Source organism: Bombina bombina, chromosome 2, assembly GCF_027579735.1.
Source record: "Bombina bombina isolate aBomBom1 chromosome 2, aBomBom1.pri, whole genome shotgun sequence".
In the NCBI taxonomy this organism is placed as follows: Eukaryota; Metazoa; Chordata; class Amphibia; order Anura; family Bombinatoridae; genus Bombina; species Bombina bombina.
This window is the reverse complement of record NC_069500.1, coordinates 1144731124-1144756167: the sequence shown is the minus strand read 5'-3', so window position 1 is coordinate 1144756167 and position 25044 is coordinate 1144731124. Positions and strand designations below refer to the sequence as shown.

At 36.7% G+C, this 25044-nt stretch overlaps 1 protein-coding gene across 3 annotated transcripts in view; it reads right to left on the bottom strand.

Annotated features, from left to right (window-relative positions):
* The window catches only part of PALLD (palladin, cytoskeletal associated protein), a 641289-nt gene that overhangs the window by 274624 nt on the left and 341621 nt on the right, over positions 1–25044 (bottom strand). For all 3 annotated transcript variants that reach the window (XM_053703808.1, XM_053703809.1, XM_053703810.1), the window contains one exon: positions 11363–11386. In XM_053703808.1, the coding sequence (XP_053559783.1) occupies positions 11363–11386 (24 nt within the window). The remainder of the gene's footprint in view (positions 1–11362; positions 11387–25044) is intronic.

Genomic DNA, 25044 nt, shown 5'->3' with positions numbered 1-25044 from the left:
ACATCCGAATCTGGTTTCCCTCCAACTGACGGCTTGGAGATTGAACGCTTGATTTTATCAAAGCGTGGGTTTTCAGATTCTGTAATAGATACTCTGATTCAGGCTAGAAAGCCTGTAACTAGAAAAATTTACCATAAAATATGGAAAAAATATATCTGTTGGTGTGAATCTAAAGGATTCCCATGGAACAAGATAAAAATTCCTAAGATTCTATCCTTTCTACAAGAAGGTTTGGAGAAAGGATTATCTGCAAGTTCTCTGAAGGGACAGATCTCTGCTTTATCTGTTTTACTTCACAAAAGGCTGGCAGCTGTGCCAGATGTTCAAGCATTTGTTCAGGCTCTGGTTAGAATCAAGCCTGTTTACAGACCTTTAACTCCTCCCTGGAGTCTAAATCTAGTTCTTTCAGTTCTTCAAGGGGTTCCGTTTGAACCCTTACATTCCGTAGATATTAAGTTATTATCTTGGAAAGTTTTGTTTTTGGTTGCAATTTCTTCTGCTAGACGAGTTTCAGAGTTATCTGCTCTGCAGTGTTCTCCGCCCTATCTGGTGTTCCATGCAGATAAGGTGGTTTTGCGTACTAAGCCTGGTTTTCTTCCGAAAGTTGTTTCCAACAAAAATATTAACCAGGAGATAGTTGTACCTTCTTTGTGTCCGAATCCAGTTTCAAAGAAGGAACGTTTGTTACACAATTTGGACGTAGTCCGTGCTCTAAAATTCTATTTAGAGGCTACTAAAGATTTCAGACAAACATCTTCCTTGTTTGTTGTTTATTCTGGTAAAAGGAGAGGTCAAAAAGCGACTTCTACCTCTCTTTCCTTTTGGCTTAAAAGCATTATCCGATTGGCTTATGAGACTGCCGGACGGCAGCCTCCCGAAAGAATCACAGCTCACTCCACTAGGGCTGTGGCTTCCACATGGGCCTTCAAGAACGAGGCTTCTGTTGACCAGATATGTAAGGCAGCGACTTGGTCTTCACTGCACACTTTTGCCAAATTTTACAAATTTGATACTTTTGCTTCTTCGGAGGCTATTTTTGGGAGAAAGGTTTTGCAAGCTGTGGTGCCTTCCGTTTAGGTGACCTGATTTGCTCCCTCCCTTCATCCGTGTCCTAAAGCTTTGGTATTGGTTCCCACAAGTAAGGATGATGCCGTGGACCGGACACACCTATGTTGGAGAAAACAGAATTTATGCTTACCTGATAAATTACTTTCTCCAACGGTGTGTCCGGTCCACGGCCCGCCCTGGTTTTTTTAATCAGGTCTGATGAATTATTTTCTCTAACTACAGTCACCACGGTATCATATGATTTCTCCTATATATATTTCCTCCTGTCCGTCGGTCGAATGACTGGGGTAGGCGGAGCCTAGGAGGGATCATGTGACCAGCTTTGCTGGGACTCTTTGCCATTTCCTCTTGGGGAGGAGAATATCCCACAAGTAAGGATGACGCAGTGGACCGGACACACCGTTGGAGAAAGTAATTTATCAGGTAAGCATAAATTCTGTTTTTCTTAAACATAAGAATGTATGTTAAAGCATTTTAGATAGTTATTACATTTTAAACACTGAAATAAATGAGGACAGGTTAGTTTTTTTCCTAAAGCTAGAAGATACATTGAAGCATATCTCTTAAACCTATATAATGACCTTTGTTGAGATATTCTTAACATTCTATAATCAGATTACACAATGCAAATTAATATACAAAGTTCTTCCAATGCATAAAACAGCCCCTGCCCCCAAGACTTTCCTGCATCTTACCATGCCCCCTGATCCTCTCTTCCGGCCCCTTGATTCTCTCCCCCATCTCACCATAACCACCTGTTCTTCTCCTATCCCTCATCTCTCCAGGCCCCCCTGCTTCTCTCTCAAGGCCCCCTGCTCCTCTCCCTCATCTCCCCAGACCCCCCGGCTCTTCTCCCCCATATTTCGTGCTCCTCCTCAATCGCATCTCCCCAGTCGCCCCCACCCCGAATCACAGCTTTCTAATTAGCAAGTTAGGCGGACGCGAGGCCCCAGTAAGCACAAGGCCTTAGGCACCCGCCTAACTCGCCTAATTAGAGAGCCGTCTCTGATAATATACCAGACTATTACTTCATAAAACTTCAGGACAGTCTCCCCAAAAGAGTTCAAGATGTGCTTAGTGACAAGGGAGTTCACACTAAATACTGAATTTTGCCCGAAGAAGCCATTTTGTTCTGAAAATTGTGTTTTTTATATTTTGTGTACATATTTCCTGTATTTTCTGTTTGTATCTTAATAAAGAGATGGTCATTAAAACTTTGCTAAAACAACAAAGCTGGTGGTGGCCTATATACAGTATGTCACAACTCACATTTTTGTAAATATTTTATTATATCTTTTCATGTGACAACACTGAAGAAATGACACTTTGCTACAATGTAAAGTAGTCAGTGTACATTTGCTGTCCCTTCAAAATAACTCAACACACAGCCATTAATGTCTAAACCGTTGGCAACAAAAGTGAGTACACTCCTAAGTGGAAATGTCCAAATTGGGCCCAAAGTGTCAATATTTTGTATGGTCACCATTATTTTCCAGCACTGCCATAAACCTCTTGGGCATGAAGTTTACCAGAGCTTCACAGGGTGCCACTGGAGTCCTCTTCCACTCCTCCATGACGACATCACGGAGCTGGTGGATGTTAGAGATCTTGCTCTCCCCCCACATTCCGTTTGAGGGTGCCCTACAGATGCTCAATAGGGTTTAGGTCTGGAGACATGATTGGTCAGTCCATCACCTTTACCCTCAGCTTCTTTAGCAAGGCAGTGGTCGTCTTGGAGGTGTGTTTGGGGTCGTTATCATGTTGGAATACTGCCCTGCGACCCAGTCCCCAAAGGGAGGGGATCATGCTCTGCTTCAGTATGTCACAGTACATGTTGGCATTCATAGTTCCCTCAATGAACTGTAGCTCCCCAGTGCCGGCAGCATTCATGCAGGCCCAGACCATGACACTCCAATCACCATGCTTGACTGTAGGCAAGACACACTTGTCTTTAAACTCCTCACCTGCTTGCTGCCACACACGCTTGACACCATCTGAACCAAATAAGTTTATCTTGGTCTCATTGGACTACAGGACATGGTTCCAGTAATCCATGTCCTTAGTCTGCTTGTCTTCAGTTAACTGTTTGCAGGCTTTCTTCTGGGATGACAGCCATGTAGACCAATTTGATGCAGTGTGCGGAGTATGGTCTGAGCACTGACAGGCTGACCCCCACCCCTTGAACCTCTGTAGCAATGCTGGCAGTACTCATATGACTATTTCCCAAAGACAACCTCTGGATATGGTGCTGAGCACGTGCACTCAACTTCTTTGGTCGACCATGGCGAGGCGTGTTCTGAGTGGAACCTGTCCTGTGAAACCGCTGTATGGTCTTGCCCACCGTGCTTCTGCTCAGTTTCACGGTCTTGGCAATCTTCTTATTGCCTATGTCATCTTTATGTAGAGCAACAATTATTTTTTTCAGATCCTCAGAGAGTTCTTTGCCATGAGGTGACATGTTGAACTTCCAGTGACTAGTATGAGAGAGTGTGAGAGCGATAACACTAAATTTAACACACCTGCTCCCCATTCACACCTGAGACCTTGTAACACTAATAAGTCACATGACACCGGGGAGGGAAAATGGCTAATTGGGCCCAATTTGGACATTTCCACTTAGAAATATAGAATTTGACGGTAGATAAGAACCAAAAAGGCCCATCAAGTCTACCCATATTACATGTTACTTTTTCCTTAGGATAGCCTTATGCATGTCCCAGGCATTTTTGAATTCCTTTACAGTCTTTGTGTTTACCACCTCAAATGGAAGTTTATTCCATGAATCCACCACCCATTCTGTAAAAAAATGCTTCCTCAAATTTCTCCTGAATCTGCTACCCTCTAACTTTAGATTGCGACCCCTTGTTTTGGCATTTATTTTTTGTGAAAAATGCTTTCAGCTTCTATTTTATTAAGTCCCTTCATATATTTGAAGGTTTCTATCATGTCACCTCTTTCCCTTCTATCCTCTAAACTATACATATTTAGATCATAGTCTTTCTTTGAACGTTTGATATTTTTGACCATTTTAGTAGCCCTCCTTTGGACAGCTTCTAGTTTATTTATATCTTTCTGAAGATATAGTCTCCAGGACTGTACACAGTATTATAGATTTGGTCTAACTAATGATCTGTAAAGTGGCATAAGAACCTTGCTATTTCTGCTACTAATACCTCTTCCAATGCAACCAAGTATTCGACTGGCCTTACTGGCTGCACTGCTGCATTGTGTACTGAATTTTAAATCATCTGAAATAATAATTCCCAAGTCTTTTTCTTCTTTAGCTACAGTCAGTAATGTACTATTGAGACTATAATTGGCCTTTGGGGTTTTGGATTCTATATGCATAATTTTGCTCTTGGTAATATTACATTGCACATCCCATTTATTTGACCAGTCCTCTAGTTTTTTAATATCACAGTTCATTTGATCAACGCCTCCTGGAACATCTACCCTGTTACAAATTTTTGTATCATCAGCAAACAAGCAAACCTTCCCCTTAAGCCCACTTCCAATATCACTTATGAACATGTTAAAGAAAACAGGCCCAAGAACTGACCCTTGGGGAACACCACTAGTAACTGATACCTCATTTAAATGTACTCCATTAATTGAAACCCTCTGTCGTCTATCTTTAAGCCAGCATTCTACACACTTAACAATCTTAGCATCTACTCCAAGGCAATACATTTTGTGAATAAGTTTGTTGTGTGAGACGGTGTCAAATGCTTTGCTAAAGTCTAGATATGCAACATCTACGGCTCCTCCCTGGTCTATTATTTTAGTCACATGGTCAAAGAAATCAATTAGATTAGTCTGACATAATCTTCCAGCAGTGAAACCATGCTGTACTTTGTCTTCTAAGTTGTTTGTCTGAAGGAAAGATACAAGCCTTTCCTTCCATTAATTTCCCTGCAATTGAGGTCAAACTGATTGGCCTATAGTTAGCAAAATCTCCCCTACTACCATTTTTATGAAGAGGGACTACATTGGAAATTTTCCAGTCTTTTGGAACAACTCCTGTTAGAACTGACTGATTAAATAAATCAGCGAAAGGAGTAGCTATTATGGATCAAAGTTCTCTTAGAACCCTTGGATGAATATTATCTGGAGCATAGACTTCTTTACTTTTAAAGAAGTCTTAGGGGTGTACTCACTTTTGTTGCCAACGGTTTAGACATTAATGGCTGTGTTTTTAATTATTTTGAGGGGACAGCAAATTTACACTGTTATACAGGCTGTAGAATCACTACTTTACATTGTAGCAAATTGTCATTTATTCAGTGTTGTCACAGGATATAATAAAATATTTACAAAAATGTGAGGGCTGTACTCACTTTTGTGAGATACTGTATTTTATATATATTTATATATAAATTTTAACAACATATTTTATCATTCCACCATTTCCCTCACATTAATTGTAATAATCCACAAGAAAACTGATACCAGGTATTTCTGTAAATGACATTATTTTGAACTGAAAAATATGTTTTGCTACTTGATTACTTATACTTTTCATAATTAGAAACTATAATTTATCCTCCAAGATTAAAAAACATTATTGTTAATAATAAAAAATAATTGTGTGACTCACACATTACAGAATTCTTATAAAATTACAGAATCAGTTAAGTGGATTGATGAGGCAGAGAAAGAATAAATGTTGATCATGTGACTACAACAGCACAATAGCCTTTTACATAGTAAACTCACTTCCCTTTCTATGTCACTGAACAGACAATATGCTAAAGAAATCTGATCATTTCTATGGCTGTATCTAGACAACTGAGTAATAGCCAACACCAGCAACAGCTGGCCAATGATTCATTTTTTTCCCCAAGCAACATCTTCTTTGAAAGATTCAATCAGCATTGTGTAAAAAAAACAAGCATAAAAGAAAACAGGCTATGTAATTTGACAAACTGGGATGTTAGCCTTAAATAACTGGACTGTTTATTAACTCACAAAACAATCTGTTGAGATTGTGATACTGGCTGTTTTCCGTCTAGACAGACAGAGTGTAGAACTCATTAGGCAGACGAAAGGCAGTGGTGACGAGAAAAGGCTGCTGCTACTGTGAACCTAGAGGCTGAATGAATTCATAGGGCATGTAGGGACGGAATACCTGAGAGTTACATACTGACACAGTTGTATCCCTGAGGTACAGTTAGAATGAATTAGGACATCCACTGCTTACATTGTGTTAACACTACAACAGTATTTTTTGTTATGCTCGAATACGTCTCCTTCATGTACATCGCTAGTAACCGTAGGCCTCTATTCAAAAAGATGTGCCACATATTTTCAAGCAGGTTTCCATAATCTGTGTCATATTTTGAAGAAATACAGGGAAGATACACTATATATTGTATTTGTGCAAATGGCAGTGAGTTCGTAAGCACCTCTTGAAAAAAACAAACCACAAGCATTGTTTTCAAGTAGTGCTTTAAATAACAAGCATAGAAATTGGGGTGTTTTTATTTCCCTGGGAGTTTTCCTTTCACAAGTTTTTTAGTTTACGCACTTTTTCTAATGAAATACAAAAATTTGCTTTCGTGATTCATATAACGACTTTCCAATTTACTTTTATTATCAATTTTGCTTCATTCTTTTGGTATTATTTGTTAAAGGAGCAGCTATGCACTACTGGGACCTAGCTTAACACATCTGGTGAACCAATGAAAAGCAGCTAGCTCCCAGTAATGCATTGTTGCTCCTGAGCCTACCTAGGTATGCTTTTCAACAAAGAATAACAAGAGAATAAAGTAAATTAGATAATAGAAGTAAATTAGAAAGTTGTTTAAAATCACATGCTTTGTCTGAAGTCATTTCCCTTTAAGGTGTCCTTTGTGTGCCTAGAGACATAATTAAATATTTTAAAAATAAAATGATGTATTGTGCATATACAAGCACTTTTTCTCTGCTTTATTGTCTTGTGGTAAAAAATGTACAGCAAGAATACAAATAGCAAGAAGAGTGTTTGTATTCTTGGTTGCTTTCTTGAATAGCATTTCAAGCCAATATGGCTGCCTCAAGAGTGAAATATTGCAGCCACATATATCTTCCAGCAGCATTTCAGGCATCAGCCAAATAGGTGATAGTGTACTTCTGCCTGGTTTCACTGTTGCTTTTACAGTTCCATTTGATTCAGATATATTAGATCATAAATACTCTAGTACTCAGTTTAGGTAGACAGGTGTCTTACAATACCTCCCTTTGTATTAGCAGGAGTAGGAATGATATGCCAGTTGTGCCAATGTAGTTTTGTTTGTTCTCTTGTAAAAATAAACACCAGCAGTTTTATATGAGGCAAATTGGTCTTTAGAAAACCTAACAAATGCTACAAAAAGACAACTGAGGCCCTCTGCTACAGTGCTTCTCAAACTAACTGAGCCCTGTAGCCATCTTTGATCTTATAAAGGATTGACACAAGACCCTACTGGCACCTAAGTAGTTCACAACAGCTGTCTACCTTAAACTAAAATACTTAGAAAAGAAGATGGGCATGGAGGTAAAAGGGAACTTGTTTATTATCATCCAAAACAGCAACATGTGAGAGCACTATGAGTAGGAGATACAGTCTTACGCGTTTTGGCTAGAACGTGCCTTAAAGGGACAGTTTGCTCAAACATTTTCTCCCCTTTAATTTGTTCTCAATGATCCACTTTACGTGCTGGAGTGTATTAAATTGTTTACAAGTATTTCCATCACCCTTATATTGGCATTTGAAATAGTTTATTTAGCCTGAGGTACCCCCCCCCCCCATCCTGAAAGTTTTTGTCCTCAAGGCCAAGCTGTGTTAACACAGCCAGCAGAAGAAATTATACTCCCACAGGGTTATAGAAGAGATAAGGTAATAAAATGTTAATTTTCCATTGTTCTCTTCAAGTATTGGTGACTGGTTTATGGACAGATATAAGATAAAGAAGCAGGTATATGTACACAATGTGATAAAGTAATGAGATCTGATTATACCTACAAGCTTAACCCATTTTATTAGGTTGTGGCTTCAAAACAATCAGCTACTTCATAAATACAAATAAGTCTTAAAAAGGCAAATCTCATACATTTTTTACTCTGCAGCTGGTAAAAAAAGTAATTGGAAACACATTAAGGGAAAAACTATTTTATAGTATACTGTCCCTTTAATCATAGACATGTGTCTCCTACATCTAACCCACTATTTAAGCGCACAGATGAACAGTGATAGGTGAAAAAGATATCTATCATATATAACACGCATATTGAAAGGAATAAGCTCAATTATCAGGGTGAGCCTTGTATACATGACTAAATACAATTGAATATACATAGTTTAATGCAATATGGATTGACAACTGTTTCTAATAGCATTTGAATAATACATTTCTATATCAATTCTATTCATAATCATAATCTTTAAGCAAAAAGTGCATTGTAGAGTAATCTAACAGAAAACCATTAATAATAAACCTTCCAAATATATGGTATTCAAATCATTGAGTTTTGTGACAAGCTAATACCCTATTGCCAAAAACTAATAATATCAGCTTCTATATTTAGACCTTGAGGAATTCTAGTACGTAAGTACAGCTTCTAATGTGTTGAGCTTTGGTGGTCGATTTAACAAACTCCGTATGGAGCTTGATGCCCCTTGTTTCAGGCTCGTCGGAAACAGAAGTTATGAAGCAGCGGTCTAAAGACCGCTGCTCCATAACCTGTCCGCCTGCTCTGAGGCGGCAGGCAGAAATCAACTTGATCGAATACGATCGGGTTGATTGATACCCCCTGCTAGCGGCCGATTGGCCGCAAATCTGCAGGGGGCGGCACTGCACCAGCAGCTCACAAGAACTGCTGGTGCAATAATAAATTGCTGCCGGCATTTATCGATGTGCTACTTCGTATCATGTCCGCTCGCACATTGATAAATTTACCCCTTGATGTTTTTCAATAAAATGAGAGGCTAAGGCAGAGCAATGTGTCATGTTGTCAATATCATTAAGGTGCTCACAAATTCACTTGCGAACCTCAGGTATAGTGCACCCAACATATTGGCACCAAATGAGATAGACAACATATTTGCTTCTGCAATTAGTACAAAAATCAAGCATATATAATTTTTGTGTAACTGATGACTGAAAATTAGTACAAAGCATTACTCATATGCCTTACAGGGCCGGCCACAACACTTCTAGTGGCCAATAAATAGGATGACCATATTGCCGCTTTAAAAAGGGACAGATATGAAACATACATACAGTATGTCAGGGTTTTTATACAAAACATTTCTTTAAACAGCCCTAAAAACAGCCCTGATATATGTATTTTTCATATGTGTCCCTTTTTAAAGCGGCAATATGGTCACCCTACCAATAAAGTGTAACCAGCTAGAATTAGAGTTATTCTGGTAATTTCTACCACATGTCATACTTGGAGCTAAGATTTTCATTAATGTTTTGTTTCATTTAGCAACAAAATGGCACCCATTTTCAATAAATGGAGACAAATCTAGATCAACCCACAGTATTGAGATGCTTTCTAATAATGTTACAAATCTGATTGTATTGGCTACCATAATACTGGTTTGTCTGGCAACTTCTTTTTGGATGTTGTATGACCAGTCACTTAGACATTTCTCTCCATATCCTTAACTTCATTAAAAACCCTATCAATGATAAAGTGAGAATATCCTATATGTAGAAGTCAACAGTGCTTCTCAAAATAACTGGGCCCTGTAGCCAATGATTGACACAAGGACCTTCTGGCTCCTAAGTAGTTCCCAACAGCTGTCTACCTTAAACTAAAATGTCTGTCCAGTTGCATTAAAAAAAACAACCACATTTATTCTACAGGAATGAAAAATCTATTTTTTGTGACCACCCAAAAGGCAACAGCCACAACTGTTTACCCTCTGCTTTCTGTAGTTTGCATTATTTGTCACAGAAAAAAACATATGTTGGAGCAATAATCTAATGTTATATATTTTCCTTTCTACCTTTTTCATGTTTGAGGCTATGTTCTGTAACATAGTAAAGTAATGTTTTTTTTATCATCCTGATGGTATGTTGTACATATATAGCAATGTGGCTGAAGATAATCAGTTCCTTAAAGTCTAAATTAAGTGTGCAACCTCTGTGCTCTGCTTTAATTTTATGAATAGATATAAATGTATGGTTTGATAAAGGTCCTTCAAAGTGTGTCCCTTTAGATTGATAGCGCTGTAGGAGGTTACCAGTCAGTGAGTGATAAGTGCAGGAATATGGTAGTTAAACTAATTTTCATTATTATGCACAAAATACCTATGATAAAAAAAATTTTAATAAATAAGTTTTGTTAAGTTTTTCCATATACAAGGTATAAGTCATGCCACGGTGTTACATTGCATAATTGGTTGCAGTAGTTTGTACTTTTTGGTCTTATGACCATAATACATTCACTAGACATTTTTCAGGTGTTGGCATATATGGATAACATGTTGAAGAACAGGTGAAAATCAATAGAACAATTAGAAAAAACAAACTAATAAACAAACTAGTTACAGGTTCAGTCAACTAAAATGGGAATATCAGTACTACTGTTTTGAGTTTGTAATTATTTGAGAGTTCGTGTTGTATGGGTCTGCTGTTGTGAAGTGAGAGTTTGTAGGAGGGTGTGTTTCAGTCTGAAGTTAGGGTAGTGCTTTTAGATAAAGATTCCCAGTAGCTAAAAAAAAATTATTTTGTTTATTGTTGCTTAAAATAAAAATTGAGTGTTACATATTATACTTTGTGAGCTAGATTTATCATTTTCTTGAACAAACTATTTTATTAATGTATTGTACTGTTTAATTGATATGAACAAGTGGACAAGTGGATAAAGATGTATTATCTCTAAATAGCTAATGTAATATAATTTGTGAGCCATAGACACATATGGTCTGTGGTGACAGGGCAAAAGCAAAAATCATGAAATGAAGAAACTGGTTCCTAAAATCAAAAAGTAAAAGACACTATGTAAAGTTTCATATACAAAGCACTATGATTTGCACCACTGTGCATAAAATGAGGAAGGAAATGGAGGAAAAACAAAGTCTCTACATGAAGTGTCCAGAATACTTTGGGCATATGGACTCCATTTTGAAAACCAAGCAAGCACTTATGACACAACTACTAACTATATTCTCAACTTTCATTATATATTATTTATCTTTGAAAAACTGCCACATTATAAGAAAAAAATATTTTATGTTTTACCCTCAACCTAATTCTCTGCAAAGCTACCATTTCCTTTACAATGCAACACATTAACATGCCATAAGAGGATAATGACTTACCAGGTTCCGATGCACATCGAGGCTCTGAAAAAAAAAGTACAATAAATTAAAATCAAATAAAAAAGGTGACCTATATAATAAAATACATCTGGGGAAATAAACCATATAATAATAAAAAACAAGCCCCCCCAAATATACAGTGTTGTCCAAATGTGAACAGCTCATCTTCAAGTGAACAAGTTAGGGATCTGACTATGAATGTACCAGGTGCACGATTTCCCCATAGACACCAATGGGGCTGAAAAAAAGTCTAACAACTGCAATAAAGCAGCGTAAAGCTCAGTAACGCAGCCCCATTGATTCCTATGGGGAAACAAAATTTATGCTTGCACCTAACACCCTAACATAAACCCCTGATTGGAACAGCCAATAGAATGCAAGAGAACAAAATAGGCAGCACAATGTTTATATTGCAAAATAAAATCGGATGTTTAATCCAGCAGTCAATTCATACAGGTACAACGATACACACAGGTAAGGAGGTGAGAAAGGGGTGCTGCCTATTTTGTTCTATTGTTCATCTCAAGGACGGCTTGGTCCTTACTTCGTGCCTGCACCTTTCCGTTTCACCACAAGCTCTCTGCATTATCACAACACTAACATTTTCACAGCACCGGAAGTCTTTACCCGGTTTCTGTAGGATCAACCCGGCTGGTCTGCCTGAAGCTACGCCTCTCACCACTACGTGTTCAATAAAATGCAAGCTCAATCCTATTGGCTGATTGGATCAGCCAATAGGATTGAAGTTCAATCCTATTGGCTGATTGCATCAACCAATAGGATTTTTTCAACCTTAATTCCGATTGGCTGATAGAATTCTATCAGCCAATCAGAATCTAAGTAACGCCATCTTGGATGACGTCATTTAAAGGAACCTTCATTCGTCGGGAGTCGTCAGAAGAAGAGGATGCTCCGCGCCGGATGTCTTGAAGATGGACCCGCTCCATGCAGGATGGATGAAGATAGAAGATGCCGTCTGGATGAAGACTTCTGCCCGTCTGGAGGACCACTTCTCCCGGCTTGGATGAAGACTTCTCCCGGCTTCGTTGACGATGGATGTCCGGTCTTCAAAACTGTAAGTGGATCTTCGTGGGTTAGTGTTAGGTTTTTTAAGGGTTTATTGGGTGGTTTTTATTTTTAAGTTAGAGCTTTGGGCTGCAAAAGAGCTAAATGCCCTTTTAATTGCAATGCCCATCCAAATGCCCTTTTCAGGGCAATGGGGAGCTTAGGTTTTTTTAGTTAGGATTTTATTTGGGGGGTTGGTTGTGTGGGTGGTGGGTTTTACTGTTGGGGGGGTTGTTTGTATTTTTTTTACAGGTAAAAGAGCTGATTTCTTTGGGGCAATGCCCCGCAAAAGGCCCTTTTAAGGGCTATTGGTAGTTTAGTTTAGGTTAGGGTTTCTTTTTATTTTGGGGGGGCTTTTTATTTTGATAGGGCTATTAGATTAGGTGTTATAAGTTTAAATATTTTGTAATTTGTTTTTTATTTTGTGTAATTTAGTGTTTGTTTTTTGTAATTTAGGTAATTGTATTTAATTTAGTTAATTGTATTTAATTTAGGTAATTTATTTAATTGTAGTGTAAGGTTAGGTGTTAGTGTAAGACAGGTTAGGTTTTATTTTACAGGTAAATTTGTATTTATTTTAGCTAAGTAGTTATTAAATAGTTAATAAATATTCAGTAACTATTCTACCTAGTTAAAATAAATACAAATTACATGTGAAATAAAAATAAAACCTAAGCTAGATACAATGTAACTATTAGTTATATTGTAGCTAGCTTAGGGTTTATTTTATAGGTAAGTATTTAGTTTTAAATAGGAATTATTTAGTTATTAATAGCAGGTTTTATTTAGATTTATTTTAATTATATTTAAGTTAGGGGGTGTTAGGGCTAGGGGTTAATAACTTTAGTATAGTGGCGGCGATGTTGGGGGTGGCAGATTAGGGGTTAATAAATGTAGATAGGTGGCGGCGATGTTAGGGGCGGCAGATTAGGGGTTACTAATATTTAAGTAATGTTTGTAATGCGGGAGTGTGGCGGTTTAGGGGTTAATATGTTTATTATAGTGGCGGCGATGTCCGGAGCGGCAGATTAGGGGTTAATAAGTATAATGTAGGTGTCTGCGATGTCGGGGGCGGCAGATTAGGGGTTAATAAGTGTAAGATTAGGGGTGTTTAGACTCGGGATTCATGTTAGGGTGTTAGGTGTAAACATACATTTTGTTTCCCATAGGAATCAATGGGGCTGCGTTACTGAGCTTTACGCTGCTTTATTGCAGGTGTTAGACATTTTTTCAGCCGGCTCTCCCCATTGATGTCTATGGGGAAATCGTGCATGAGCACGTAAAACCAGCTCACCGCTGACTTAAGCAGCGCTGGTATTGGAGTGCGGTATGGAGCACAAGTCTTTTAACGCCGGGTTTCTAAAACCTGTAATACCAGCAGCTGTAGGTAAGTGAGCGGTTACAATAACTTGCAAGTTAGCACCGCACCCCTCATAATGCAAAACTCGTAATCTAGCCGTATATTTTCCATATTGATTGTTTCCAAAGAAACCCATTAGGCAAATAGTCACTGAGTTCTTAAAAAAACACTTTACCCTGAGTGTCATAAGAAATGGTAGACAAATCGGAAACACTCCTGGCAGAAAAGATAGTTGAAAGAAAATGATACCTTCAAAGACAAAAGAATATCAAAGCCATGGATAGGCTCAAAATAAAGAGTTCCAAGGAAGAGAAATTGACTTGATAACTTGACTTGCCCTGACTACAGGAACAAACATTTTTTAAAATTGCATGCTCCATCTGAATCATGAAAGCTTAATTTTGACTTAAGTGTCCCTTTAAGGATTAAACTCTTAATCTTCAAGGCAATAAACTGAGAGGCCTGATATCTTGATAAACAAAAAGGGAACCTTGAAAAATAAGAGGAAGAGACAGAGGAGGAAGATAGCATATATGAACTAAGTCTGCATAACAAGTACTGTGTTGCCAAGCTGGAGCAAGCAGAAATAAAGATGAAATCTCCTGCTTGATCCAAACTATGATTCTGTGAAGTAGAACATTTGCAGGAAAAATGAAAGCAAGGTAAAAAAAAGAAAGACCATAATTAGACATATCAGCCATAAACTCAGTTTGAGGATCCCTGGCTCTTTAAAAGTATCTAGGAAGTTTGTGGTTTTAATAAAATGTCATAAGGTCTATCTCTGGAAGACCCATTGGTTCACAATCTGGTTGCAAACCTCTTAATGAGAGACCAGTCCCCCATATGAAGGGATTGTCAATCCCCCTTCCAGATGTTCCCTCCTGGGATGAGAATTGCAGAAATTGTACAGAGATTGTTCAGGAACTGTGAGTTCCTCCTTGATGATTGATATACTTCACAGCTGTGACATTACCTGACTGAAATAAGTCTCTTGTTGAAAAGAGCCTAACTGTAGAGCCAAGAGGATCACACAACATTCCAGAAAGATTATTTGTAACCTCACCTCCTAAAGTGATCAAACTTCCTGCTCTCCTTTGGACTCCCAGACCTCTCTGCAACCCGAGAGACTGGTGTCTTTAGAAGTTATTGTCCAAATGAGACCAATAAAGAACATCCCCAGAGAAAACAGATTGTGAATTGTCCATCAGGAAAGATATTGTCTCACAGTGGTATCCCAAAGACGATAGATGGTTGTCATTCCTGCACGATTGATAGCATGCAAAGTTGAAGAGAGTGCATACGAAACTATGTAATTGTGTAGAGTTTATAAGCATGTGATGCTGTCACCATACAATTCAAAACGTTCAAACCTTGATCTACTAATTAAATAGACATAAAGTGTGGGATTAAACAAGTTTTCTCCAACTTGTGGTGAATCTGTAACAATTCATAAGAGAATAGCAAATGGCCACATAGTTTATAATATCTCCCAGAAAGGAAACTCTTGTTTGAGGATAAGAGAACTTTATAACACATTTATTCTCCACACTCGGCAGGGGTGTCCAATCTCTCCATTACTATTTATTCTGGCACTGGAACCCCTAGCTATTCATCTTAGAGACAATATTACTGGGATAAAATGGAAAAATCTCTTTCTGAAGTTGGCCTTATATACAGATGATATGTTAGTGTTTACAGAAGATCTTTCAATCAACTTACCGATCTTTTTGAAGGCCTTAGAAATATTTAAATCTTTTTCAGAATTTTCTACAAATAAAATTAAGACGGAAATAATGTGGTTAGTTAAAAACTAACACTCTCTAATGATTCCTTTCCAAGAAGCCGAAGAGGCAATAAAGTATCAAGGTTTAAAGTTTTCTAACAATCCAAAGAATTGGTATGCCTTAAATATATCTCCTTTAATTCAGTCTTTAAAGAAAGATTTAGAAAGTTGAATGGATTTATCATTAGCAGAGAGAATACATTTATTTAAAATGATCAGTTTACTGAAATTTCTTTATTTCTTTCAGACTCTTTTTATTACTTAAGAAGGACATTGTGCAAATTAATTCCTATATATAATATATATATATAAGTTATTGCTAACAAAAAATGTTTTGAAATGGCACTTCCGAATGTAAAGAAATGTAATATTGCGGCTTTGGTCAAATTTATCTTTGATTGGTTTTTAGATATTGGTCACTTTACATTATTGAATTATGAGAAAGCCCTGGTCTACCCTTATACACTGAAAGCATTACCTCATATATCTCCCAACAATCTTCCTAAATTCATAAGGAAGAACTATATATTCAGAGAAACATTTAGAGCATGGATCAAATTCTCCTCATTGTTAGGTTTCAATTTTAGAGCCTCACCTTTTCTAACCATCACCTAGATTACATGTTTTGCGTTCGTGTTTTAACGCTGAAAAAATGGTAAATTCAGCCTTAAAACAGCACCGCAGCCATTGCAAATCTTGTCGGTATAGCTGTACCGCAAGGCTTTTAGCCTGTAACGAAACGTCAGTCCCGCACACGTAAAAATTATGTTTTTTCATAGGACCTCCATAGCGCAGCCATTACGAGTTTTGCGGTGAGGCTAAAAAGCTTGCGTTCCAGCCTATACCGACAAGATCCGTTTTACAATCTGAGAGCAGTAGTTATGAGTTTTACGCTACAAAACTGTTACATAAAACTCATAACTAAAGTGTTACAAAGTACACTAACACCCATAAACTACCTATTAACCCCTAAACCAAGGCGCTTCCGCATTGCTAACACTATATTAACGTTATTCTTCCGACATCGTCGCCACTAATAACATTTATTAACCCCTAGTCTGCCGCTCCCCGACATCGCCGTCACTAAATAAAGCTATTAACCCCTAAACCTCTGGCCTCCCACATCACTACCACTAAATAAACCTATTAACCCCTAAACTGCCAGCCCCCCACATCGCAACAACCTAAATTAAACTATTAATCAGGAGTGACAGATTAGGGGTTAATAGATTTTTTTAGGTGGCAGCGATATCGGGGGCAGCAGATTAGGGGTGTTTAGATGTGGAGTTTATGTTAGGGTGTTAGTTTTAAACGTTACTTTTTTTCCCCTATAGACATCAATGGGGGTGCGTTACAGAGCTTTTCATCGCTGGTGTTTTTTTCTAACCCTCTCTCCCCAATGATGTCTATGGGGAAAACGTGCAAGTTCACATCAAAACAGCGCTTGTATTTTGTGCAGTATGGAGCTCAGCGCAACCATATCACACGCACAAGCCAGCTGTTTCAAAACTTGTAATGGCTGTGCTATAGAGGGTGAAATAACACAACTTTTTTTGCGTTTGTTAAATTCCCTATAGCGCGCATAACTCGTAATCTACCTGTATTAAAGGAAACCCTGAGCTTATCGATTATAAGGATTCTTTAAGGTTTGATAAATGAAGTCAGTTTGGGGTTCACTTTATTCATCAGTTTATAGATATAGAGAGGAGGGAAATAAAATAATTTGAAAGGTGTAAAGCTGAATTTGGCATCCCAAACCAGTTACTGTTCTCCTTTCTTCAACTTAAACACTATCGGCTATATCACAAGTATTGCGCTAGCTGCAGCACAAGTGAGATATGATTTTTGTTATGCTCCCGCAAGTGTTTTCATATAATATTTAATAACATAAGGCTTGGTGAGGCTAGCGAGGCTGAAAACACTTGCGGGAGCATAACAAAAATCATACCGCACTTGTGCTGCAGCTAGCGCAACACTTGTAATATAGCTGTATATTAGTAGACTGTGAAGACAAATTGGACTGGTTGGGAAGAATATTTAATATAATATTGGTATTGGTTAGGGTAGGCAATGTCTCTATTTCCAGTATTTACTGGGTCTTGTTACAATCACAAGATATTAGTAATCTAAAATATCTTTCTATTGTATAGAGTAGGGCAGGATTATTTCAGGGGTCATCAAATATAATGGCTGAATCGATTAATAAAACATATAAAGACATGTTGTCGGAATATTATAGAGAACAACATTTGAAATTAATTTATTAAATATATGCTACTCCTTTAAGCTGCTCTTATTTTTGTACTGAGATGTCCAAAATTCGCTGTATGAAATGTAAATTTATGTCCGCTGATATTATTCATTGTTTTTGGAAATACCCAGTGTTACAAAGATTTTGGGGTAAAATTAGTTTTTGGGCCTCCAAAATCAAGAAAACATATGTTAAATTTAATATTATGCATGTGTTCTTTTTGACTAAATAGAATGATTTTGGTAGTAAACATACTCTGTTTGATTCAGTCATTCTCCTTGCTAGGAAGATGATTCTAAAATATTGGACTTCTCCCAAAGAACCTAGATTCTCGAAATGTAAAAATATGATCTGGCATTAATTATTAAGTGAACAAGTGGTCATGGAATTACGAGATGAAATAAAAATGAAAAGATTCCTTAAAATAAGGAAGTTACATAATTTCTTTGGACCTTGAGCTTCAGAAATATAATCTCCCCATTTAGATCTACTAATGTTTTGGAAGCTAATTTAAGAGGAGAATGGCTGTGTAATTGAGGATATTGACAGAGAGAAACGATTTGATGTAAGTTGCGTTTTTTTTGTGATTTTTTATTTTAATTTTTTAATTTATAATCACAATATTATACTATGTAACTATTTTTACTTTTTCCAAAAGATTTAGAGATATAGGAAATATAAGCAAAGGTTTAAAAAAGTTGTTGATTTACAATTTTATAGGAGTTATGTCTCTTTTATTATTTTTGTATAACAAGAATGGTTTTCATTTCTTATTAGGAGGTGTGAAATTTGAGGTTTAGATATTGATAAAGGAAATATGTTATTCAGACATTATTATAATTGTATCATCGGTTATAACACAGAGGTGGACTGTTATTTTGACATTTAAAAAAAAACGAGATAATGGTAAATATGAAATCAGAACAAAACAATCAGGTATAGAGTCACTGAAATACCCTGATCTCTTATCACAGACAAAAAAAAATCCCATAACCTTGAAAAAAAATTCTGGAAGCTGTAGCTTTTCTAAAAAGAAGGGTCACAAACTGTAAGTGTTTGTCCAGTAAGGCAAAACTTAGAAACCAAAGACCTTGAAGATATGCATATGAAGGAAAGTATTATTCAAATCTATTGTGTACATAAATTGGCCCTGAAGGGCTAGGGCAACATGGTACAATTAGTTTCTATTTTGAAAATAGGAAAGTCTAAGAAACTTGGTTAGATAGGAACCCAGAAGAGGCCTAAAATGTTCCTCTTAGGTACACTGGAAAGATTGGAATAAAATCCTTTACCATGCTCTAATTCTGTGACCGGAACTATGACTCGATTAAGTACCATGCTGAATATAGACTGAAAGAAAGTGTCTGCTTTCACAGGGTCTATTAGAACATGAGACAGAAGAGATCCTCATAAAAAGTTCTGTCTGAAACCTATTCTGTAACCCCAGGAAAATATTGTTAAACCAGGAAATCCTGGCTATACCATAACCATATCTTCTGAAAAGTCTTAATCTGCTCCTTACCAGAATTGTATCTGGGTTGGAAATTGAACCTTCAAGGTGATTAGAAGAGAAGAAAGGTTCTTACTTTGTTTGGCCTAGTTCTAGATAGCATAAGTTTTCAAGGAAAAACTGTGACAGGATTTAGTGAAAACAAGGGGAAAAGTTTGTTTCCTAAATTGTCAAAAGAAATGAAAACAGCTACTGTTTATTTCTTTCCAATAATATGGCGATTGAGAGGGCGCTAATAAGCTGGGTATACTTAACACACCTAATTAATTAAGATTATATCAAAAACAAAGAATAAATCAAATACGGTGAATTTTTGTCAATCTTTTACTAGTGGAAATAATCCCTGATTTGTGCAATACATAAATTCATAAAACAATATTTGAAAACATTTGAAGACACATAAATTAAAATTAGATACAATATTTTTAACTAGTACTGTAGGAATACCACCCTGATAAAAATATATTTATAATAAGCGCTTTTAAAATTGCATTGATCAATGTTTGAGTCCTTAAAATCAATTAGTTTATTCCTGGATATAATGGACAGTCTTTATAGTCCTTATAAATTTCCAACAGATGAAATCCCTTTGGTTGTATGGTTTATTGCATACAAGACTTATCACTGTGATTAAAATTAATATACTGGATAAAAGCGATAAAATGTTCCTTATTTACGATACTTTGTATCCTTGCTTGGTTATATATAAAACTTTAACTCACAGAAAGTTGCAGCGACTGTATCCAGATGTCGCTGTGATGTATCTCAGAGACTGTGGTCTTTAATCGTAACACGCTCCTTGCGTGTGGGCCGCTTTGTGTGCTGCAGCTCCTATCCTCTGGCACAGGATTCTCCACTCCCTCCGTGGGGAGGTAACCGGCAGAGGTACGCCGCTCCTTGCGTGTGAATATCTGATGAGCTGTTATTTTTTGCTTCCAATATTCACAGCTCCCTGTTTGTGACAAGCAGTCTGGATTTTCGTAAGTACGATCCTCGAGGTGGAATGGGCACCCGCTCTTAGCGTTAATACGCGCGGGTAAATACTAGGTACCTAGTGGGTTTGGTTCTGGTAACAGGCAACTTCAACTTCTACGCGTTTCACCCATGTGTGTGGGCTTTATCAGGATATCAGTTGCTGCCAGAACTTGGATTTAAAAAGCCATTACTTCCTTCTCATTGGTTCATATGTTTCCAGGTGATTGTTTCTTAAGGTGGATTTCTCAGGTGAATAATTCTTAAGGTGGAATCACAATAGTTCTTATTTTGTTCCTTTGGGAATCTTAATTTCCCATGTTTTCTTGTTAAGTTTCTTTGGCACTAATTAGACTGTGGAATGATTTTATATATATAAAGCAATAGTAATGTGAATATAATTGTAATTATTACTGCAGTTTTTCTCTGAAAACTCTAAGCAGCAGTTCTCTAGGTTTACTTCCCTAGTAGCTGCCTGCTTAAGCAGGCAGCTTAAGCAGGCAGCTCCCCTGTACAGTGCAAAAGAAGGAGAAGATACCTTCAGAGGCAAATCAGTATTAGGTAGAATGCATAATCCATAGAGGAATCCGTAGAGGAAATTACAAAGCTTAACTAGAAGTCTGATCCTAGAGTATTAGAAATAGTAAAAAGCTTGCAAAATAGACACTTACATACAGACAGAGAAGCAGTCTGCCAGGAACTAACATTAGCTCAGTGGCTTGTTCTATGGTCTGGTTACCACCTGGGAGTAGCTTTTTTAGCCCAATTGTGCTTTTCACAGAGGAAAACTTACCTGAAGTATATCAGTCTGATCCTGCCTAACAAGGTCAGTCCAGCCCCAAAATACCAGGCAATTATCCTCTGAACAAGGAAAATGGCAAATAGAGATGATCATTTCGGCCTCCTTTGGTCCTCATCAGTGAAGTGCAGTCATATCCCTCTAAGAATATTGGGCAAGAATCCCATGCCTGGATTCCCCATCACCCTTAGGAAGACCTTCCCCAGGGTCACAATACAAATACATATAGACAGAGGAGCAGTCTGCCAGGAACAAACAACAGCTCAGTAGCTTGTTCTATGGCCCGGTTATCCCTGGGAGTAGCTTATTTTGGCCCAAATGTGCTTTTCACAGAGGAAAACTTTCCTAAAGTATATCAGTCCATCCCCGCCTAACAAGGTCAGTTCAGCCCTAGAATACCAGGCAATTCTCCTCTGAACAAGGGTAATGGCAACCCTGAACAATTGTTTGGCCTCCTTTTGGCCTTGTCAGTGAGGTGCATTTGGTGATCTGGTTTCCCCCCTCACCCTTAGGAAGACTTTCCCCAGGGTCATAATACAAATACATATATACTGTAGAGAGAAGCAGTCTGCCAGGAATGAACAGGCTTGTTTTATGGCCTGGTTACCACTTGGGAGTAGTTTATTTTAGCCCAATTGTGCTCTTCACAGAGGAAATAGATACGCAACTAGTATTAAATAAGTGATTAGTGGATCTAAAGTAAAAGAATAGAAATGGGGAAAGTTACAGTATGCTCCATTAAAGAATACATAAACAGACAATAAATGAAGACAGCCACCAACACTCTTTATTTTACTGTAAATTCATGTAAAAACACTAAATAAAATGTTTTGAAACAACGTAACTGGGACTTTGTAGAACAAAGTTTGAGACATATGAGACATTCAACCTTGAGCAATAATTATTAAAGGGAAAACTGCCTTGTGTAATATTAGAAAATAATAATGGTGTGCTGCATAACAATTTAGCCTGGCATTATAAATAATAAAAATATCTTACCCTTCAGTAATAAGACATTTGAAAAATGGCCATTGCACTCAGAAACAAAAGAGCAGTTGAGAAATTTCAAAAAAGAAAGGGAACAAGCCAAGTTACTAACTGTAATTGCCATGAAACATCAGTGCACAAAACCATAAAATACAGAAAGAGTCTCCCCCTCACATTGCTATACAGTTAACTCCCTTTTATTGTGTATATAACAGAGTGGATAAGGTTGCATTAAGATGTAACTCCCAGGTGAATTAGCTAAATAGTAAATAGCAGCTATTACCACATAATACATTTTTCGAAAATTACTAGACTCAGTATAAAAATTCAATCTAATAAAGGTGGAATTAATCTGTTATATGTGTATGTCCCCTGGCTATGATGTACCCACTCATACCAGCTGCAGAAAAGACTGCTTCCAGTACAGCGCCCATTCAGTGCTGTGCAAACAACAGAATATCACTAAGGACAACAATGATAACAAGTCCCACAACACCTGTACAACACCTGTAACAGGAAGACCCAACAGGATGTCAGGATATCTGTGAGTGTTATTAAAAAATATATAGATATATATATATATTAATTATTTATACATGATAAGACCAAAGGGTTCATTATATATGAAACTGGTTGCATCAGTTTTATTTACTATAAATTACAGTTCTCTCTGCCAGATGGTCTGGGCTGGGTAACACAACCCCCCCTGCTGTGACTAGAATACACATTACAAGCCAGAATGTCCCAATTATCCATTTCAAAGGAGGCCTGTGTAAAGAGTTTTCCTATCAAAAGAACCAGTCGCTCAGTCTGAACTGAAAATGGAATATACAAACATACTTAGAGGCCTTATTATCTAAATGTTAAGTGTCCCCTACTGAGTTTCAAATACACAAAGCTCAGACGTACGTCTCAAATGAAAATAGCAGGAGAAAACAGAGAGACATCTTTTGCTGAAAGTATATAAGAAATTAAATCTTGGTTTTAAAAAGAGAAGTTAGAAATTCATCTATATGAACTGTATAATTCTCAAAGATTTAATTGATACACAGACAGTATAAATATCTATATATGGATCTTGGAAATGCAATTCAGATTTGTAATAGATTAAATAACAATTGTAATAATCCCATTTTAAAATATATAACATATTTTAGTTTTTCTATCTTCCAGGCATCTAAGGGAAAGATCGGGCTCCAGATGGGGCTAATAGATGCTGATACAGGATTGCCTGCATGGTGTGACCTAAGTCATATCATATGGTTATGCACTAATATTTATATAACTGGGAAAGATAACTTTAAATACATCTCTTAAAATATTATAAGTAGAATTGTATGGAAGTATACATCAGATAGATATATTGTATAGATTTAAGGTTATGCAGAGACCTGGTATCTGAATGTATAGGAAGTCTATATATATTTTTTTTCTAAAATATTATAGTATTAAAGTATGCTCATGTTTAGTCTCTATAGATACATGATAAGTCATATTAGATGGGACAGATATGTGACCAGACAGGTTACTTAATATCGGGAAATAATGAGTATATTAAATATACATTCAAAAGATACATAGTAAACCGTATAAACTGTAGCACTATTTGATAGCAAAAGTGCATTTCTAGTTGTCTGCTGCCCTCTGATGGTTTATGCGAGCATTGCAAACAAGGGGAATTATAGTATCAGATAACCATATGTCTCAAGGGCCGATGATATGTTCAGATCCGAGGGCGAATCAGAAGACAAGCATCGGTAAGGGCTTATCAAAATCTTGTGTGAATGATTAAAGAAAAGAAGGAGGGATTAATCTTAAATGAAAACCCCCACACAGTAGACAAAGGTGACACAGACTCAAAGAAGCATACGTTTTAGAGAGGAAAATACACAGGATTTGTGCCAAGTAGATTATCTGCCATTTTGGGACACTTTCTTGAATAAACGAAGATAACAGTTTTGAGGCCTGTACCTTTGTGATATAGTGGATAAATCCTTCTTAGATGACCCACAATAAATTCTGGAAACTGAATAATCATTTGGTTATGTGGTAACGTATGGCAGTGACTATAATTTAATATTTTAAAGCAAATACATTAATTGTTACTACAGTTTAATTGAAGTTAATAATTGTAAAAGGGCACTTTGTATTTTATGCTTATATCCATAGTCCTTTGTAGTCTTAGCTAGTCACATAAATTGGTTGTTTGCATTAATAATATATACAATTTCTGGTGTTTTTAATTGAAGTTATATAGAATCATTTGTGGGCTAAATAACTTATTTATACTTGTCTGAAAGTTATCTTAAATCTATTGAAATCCAGTAAGATTTGGGTGGAAGTATCTTGTTATACTGTTTAACTAAACACTGTTAAGCTAACGGTCCATACTTATTACATACATACGTATTTTGTTGTGGTATTTTAAGGCGATTATTGTGAGATAATTAAGACAGGTGAAGGGGAGCTAATTATATGTTCATAAATTCTTAAAAAATTATTATTTTCAAAAAAAAATATTGTAAAAAACTTTATGGTTGTGCGAAAGTGTATATGTACTTAATGCAATTGAATGTCTTAAAAGAAGTGTGACTTCTAAAATTTAATAGCGAAGTAAACTTAGAAATAAATTTAGAAAAGTGGAAAATTTAAATAAATACGTTTTATATTGTTAATTGGCAAACAGAAAGCAAGGGTAGAAAAAAGAATATATCGAAATTTATAAAATTGTTAAAAATCTTGCTATACAAAAAATCAAATACAATATTGATACATATGAGCTCATACAATTTAAAAAACAAACATATATATATAAAAAATGTTTTAAATAGCAGATATCTGTGCAGATAGTAGAATTAATATATCGCACTGCAGTTGATTGTGTAAAACATGCAAAAGTCACTGAAAAGCCGGCTTATTTTTGGACATCATAGGAAAAAACCTCCTTAAAAAAGC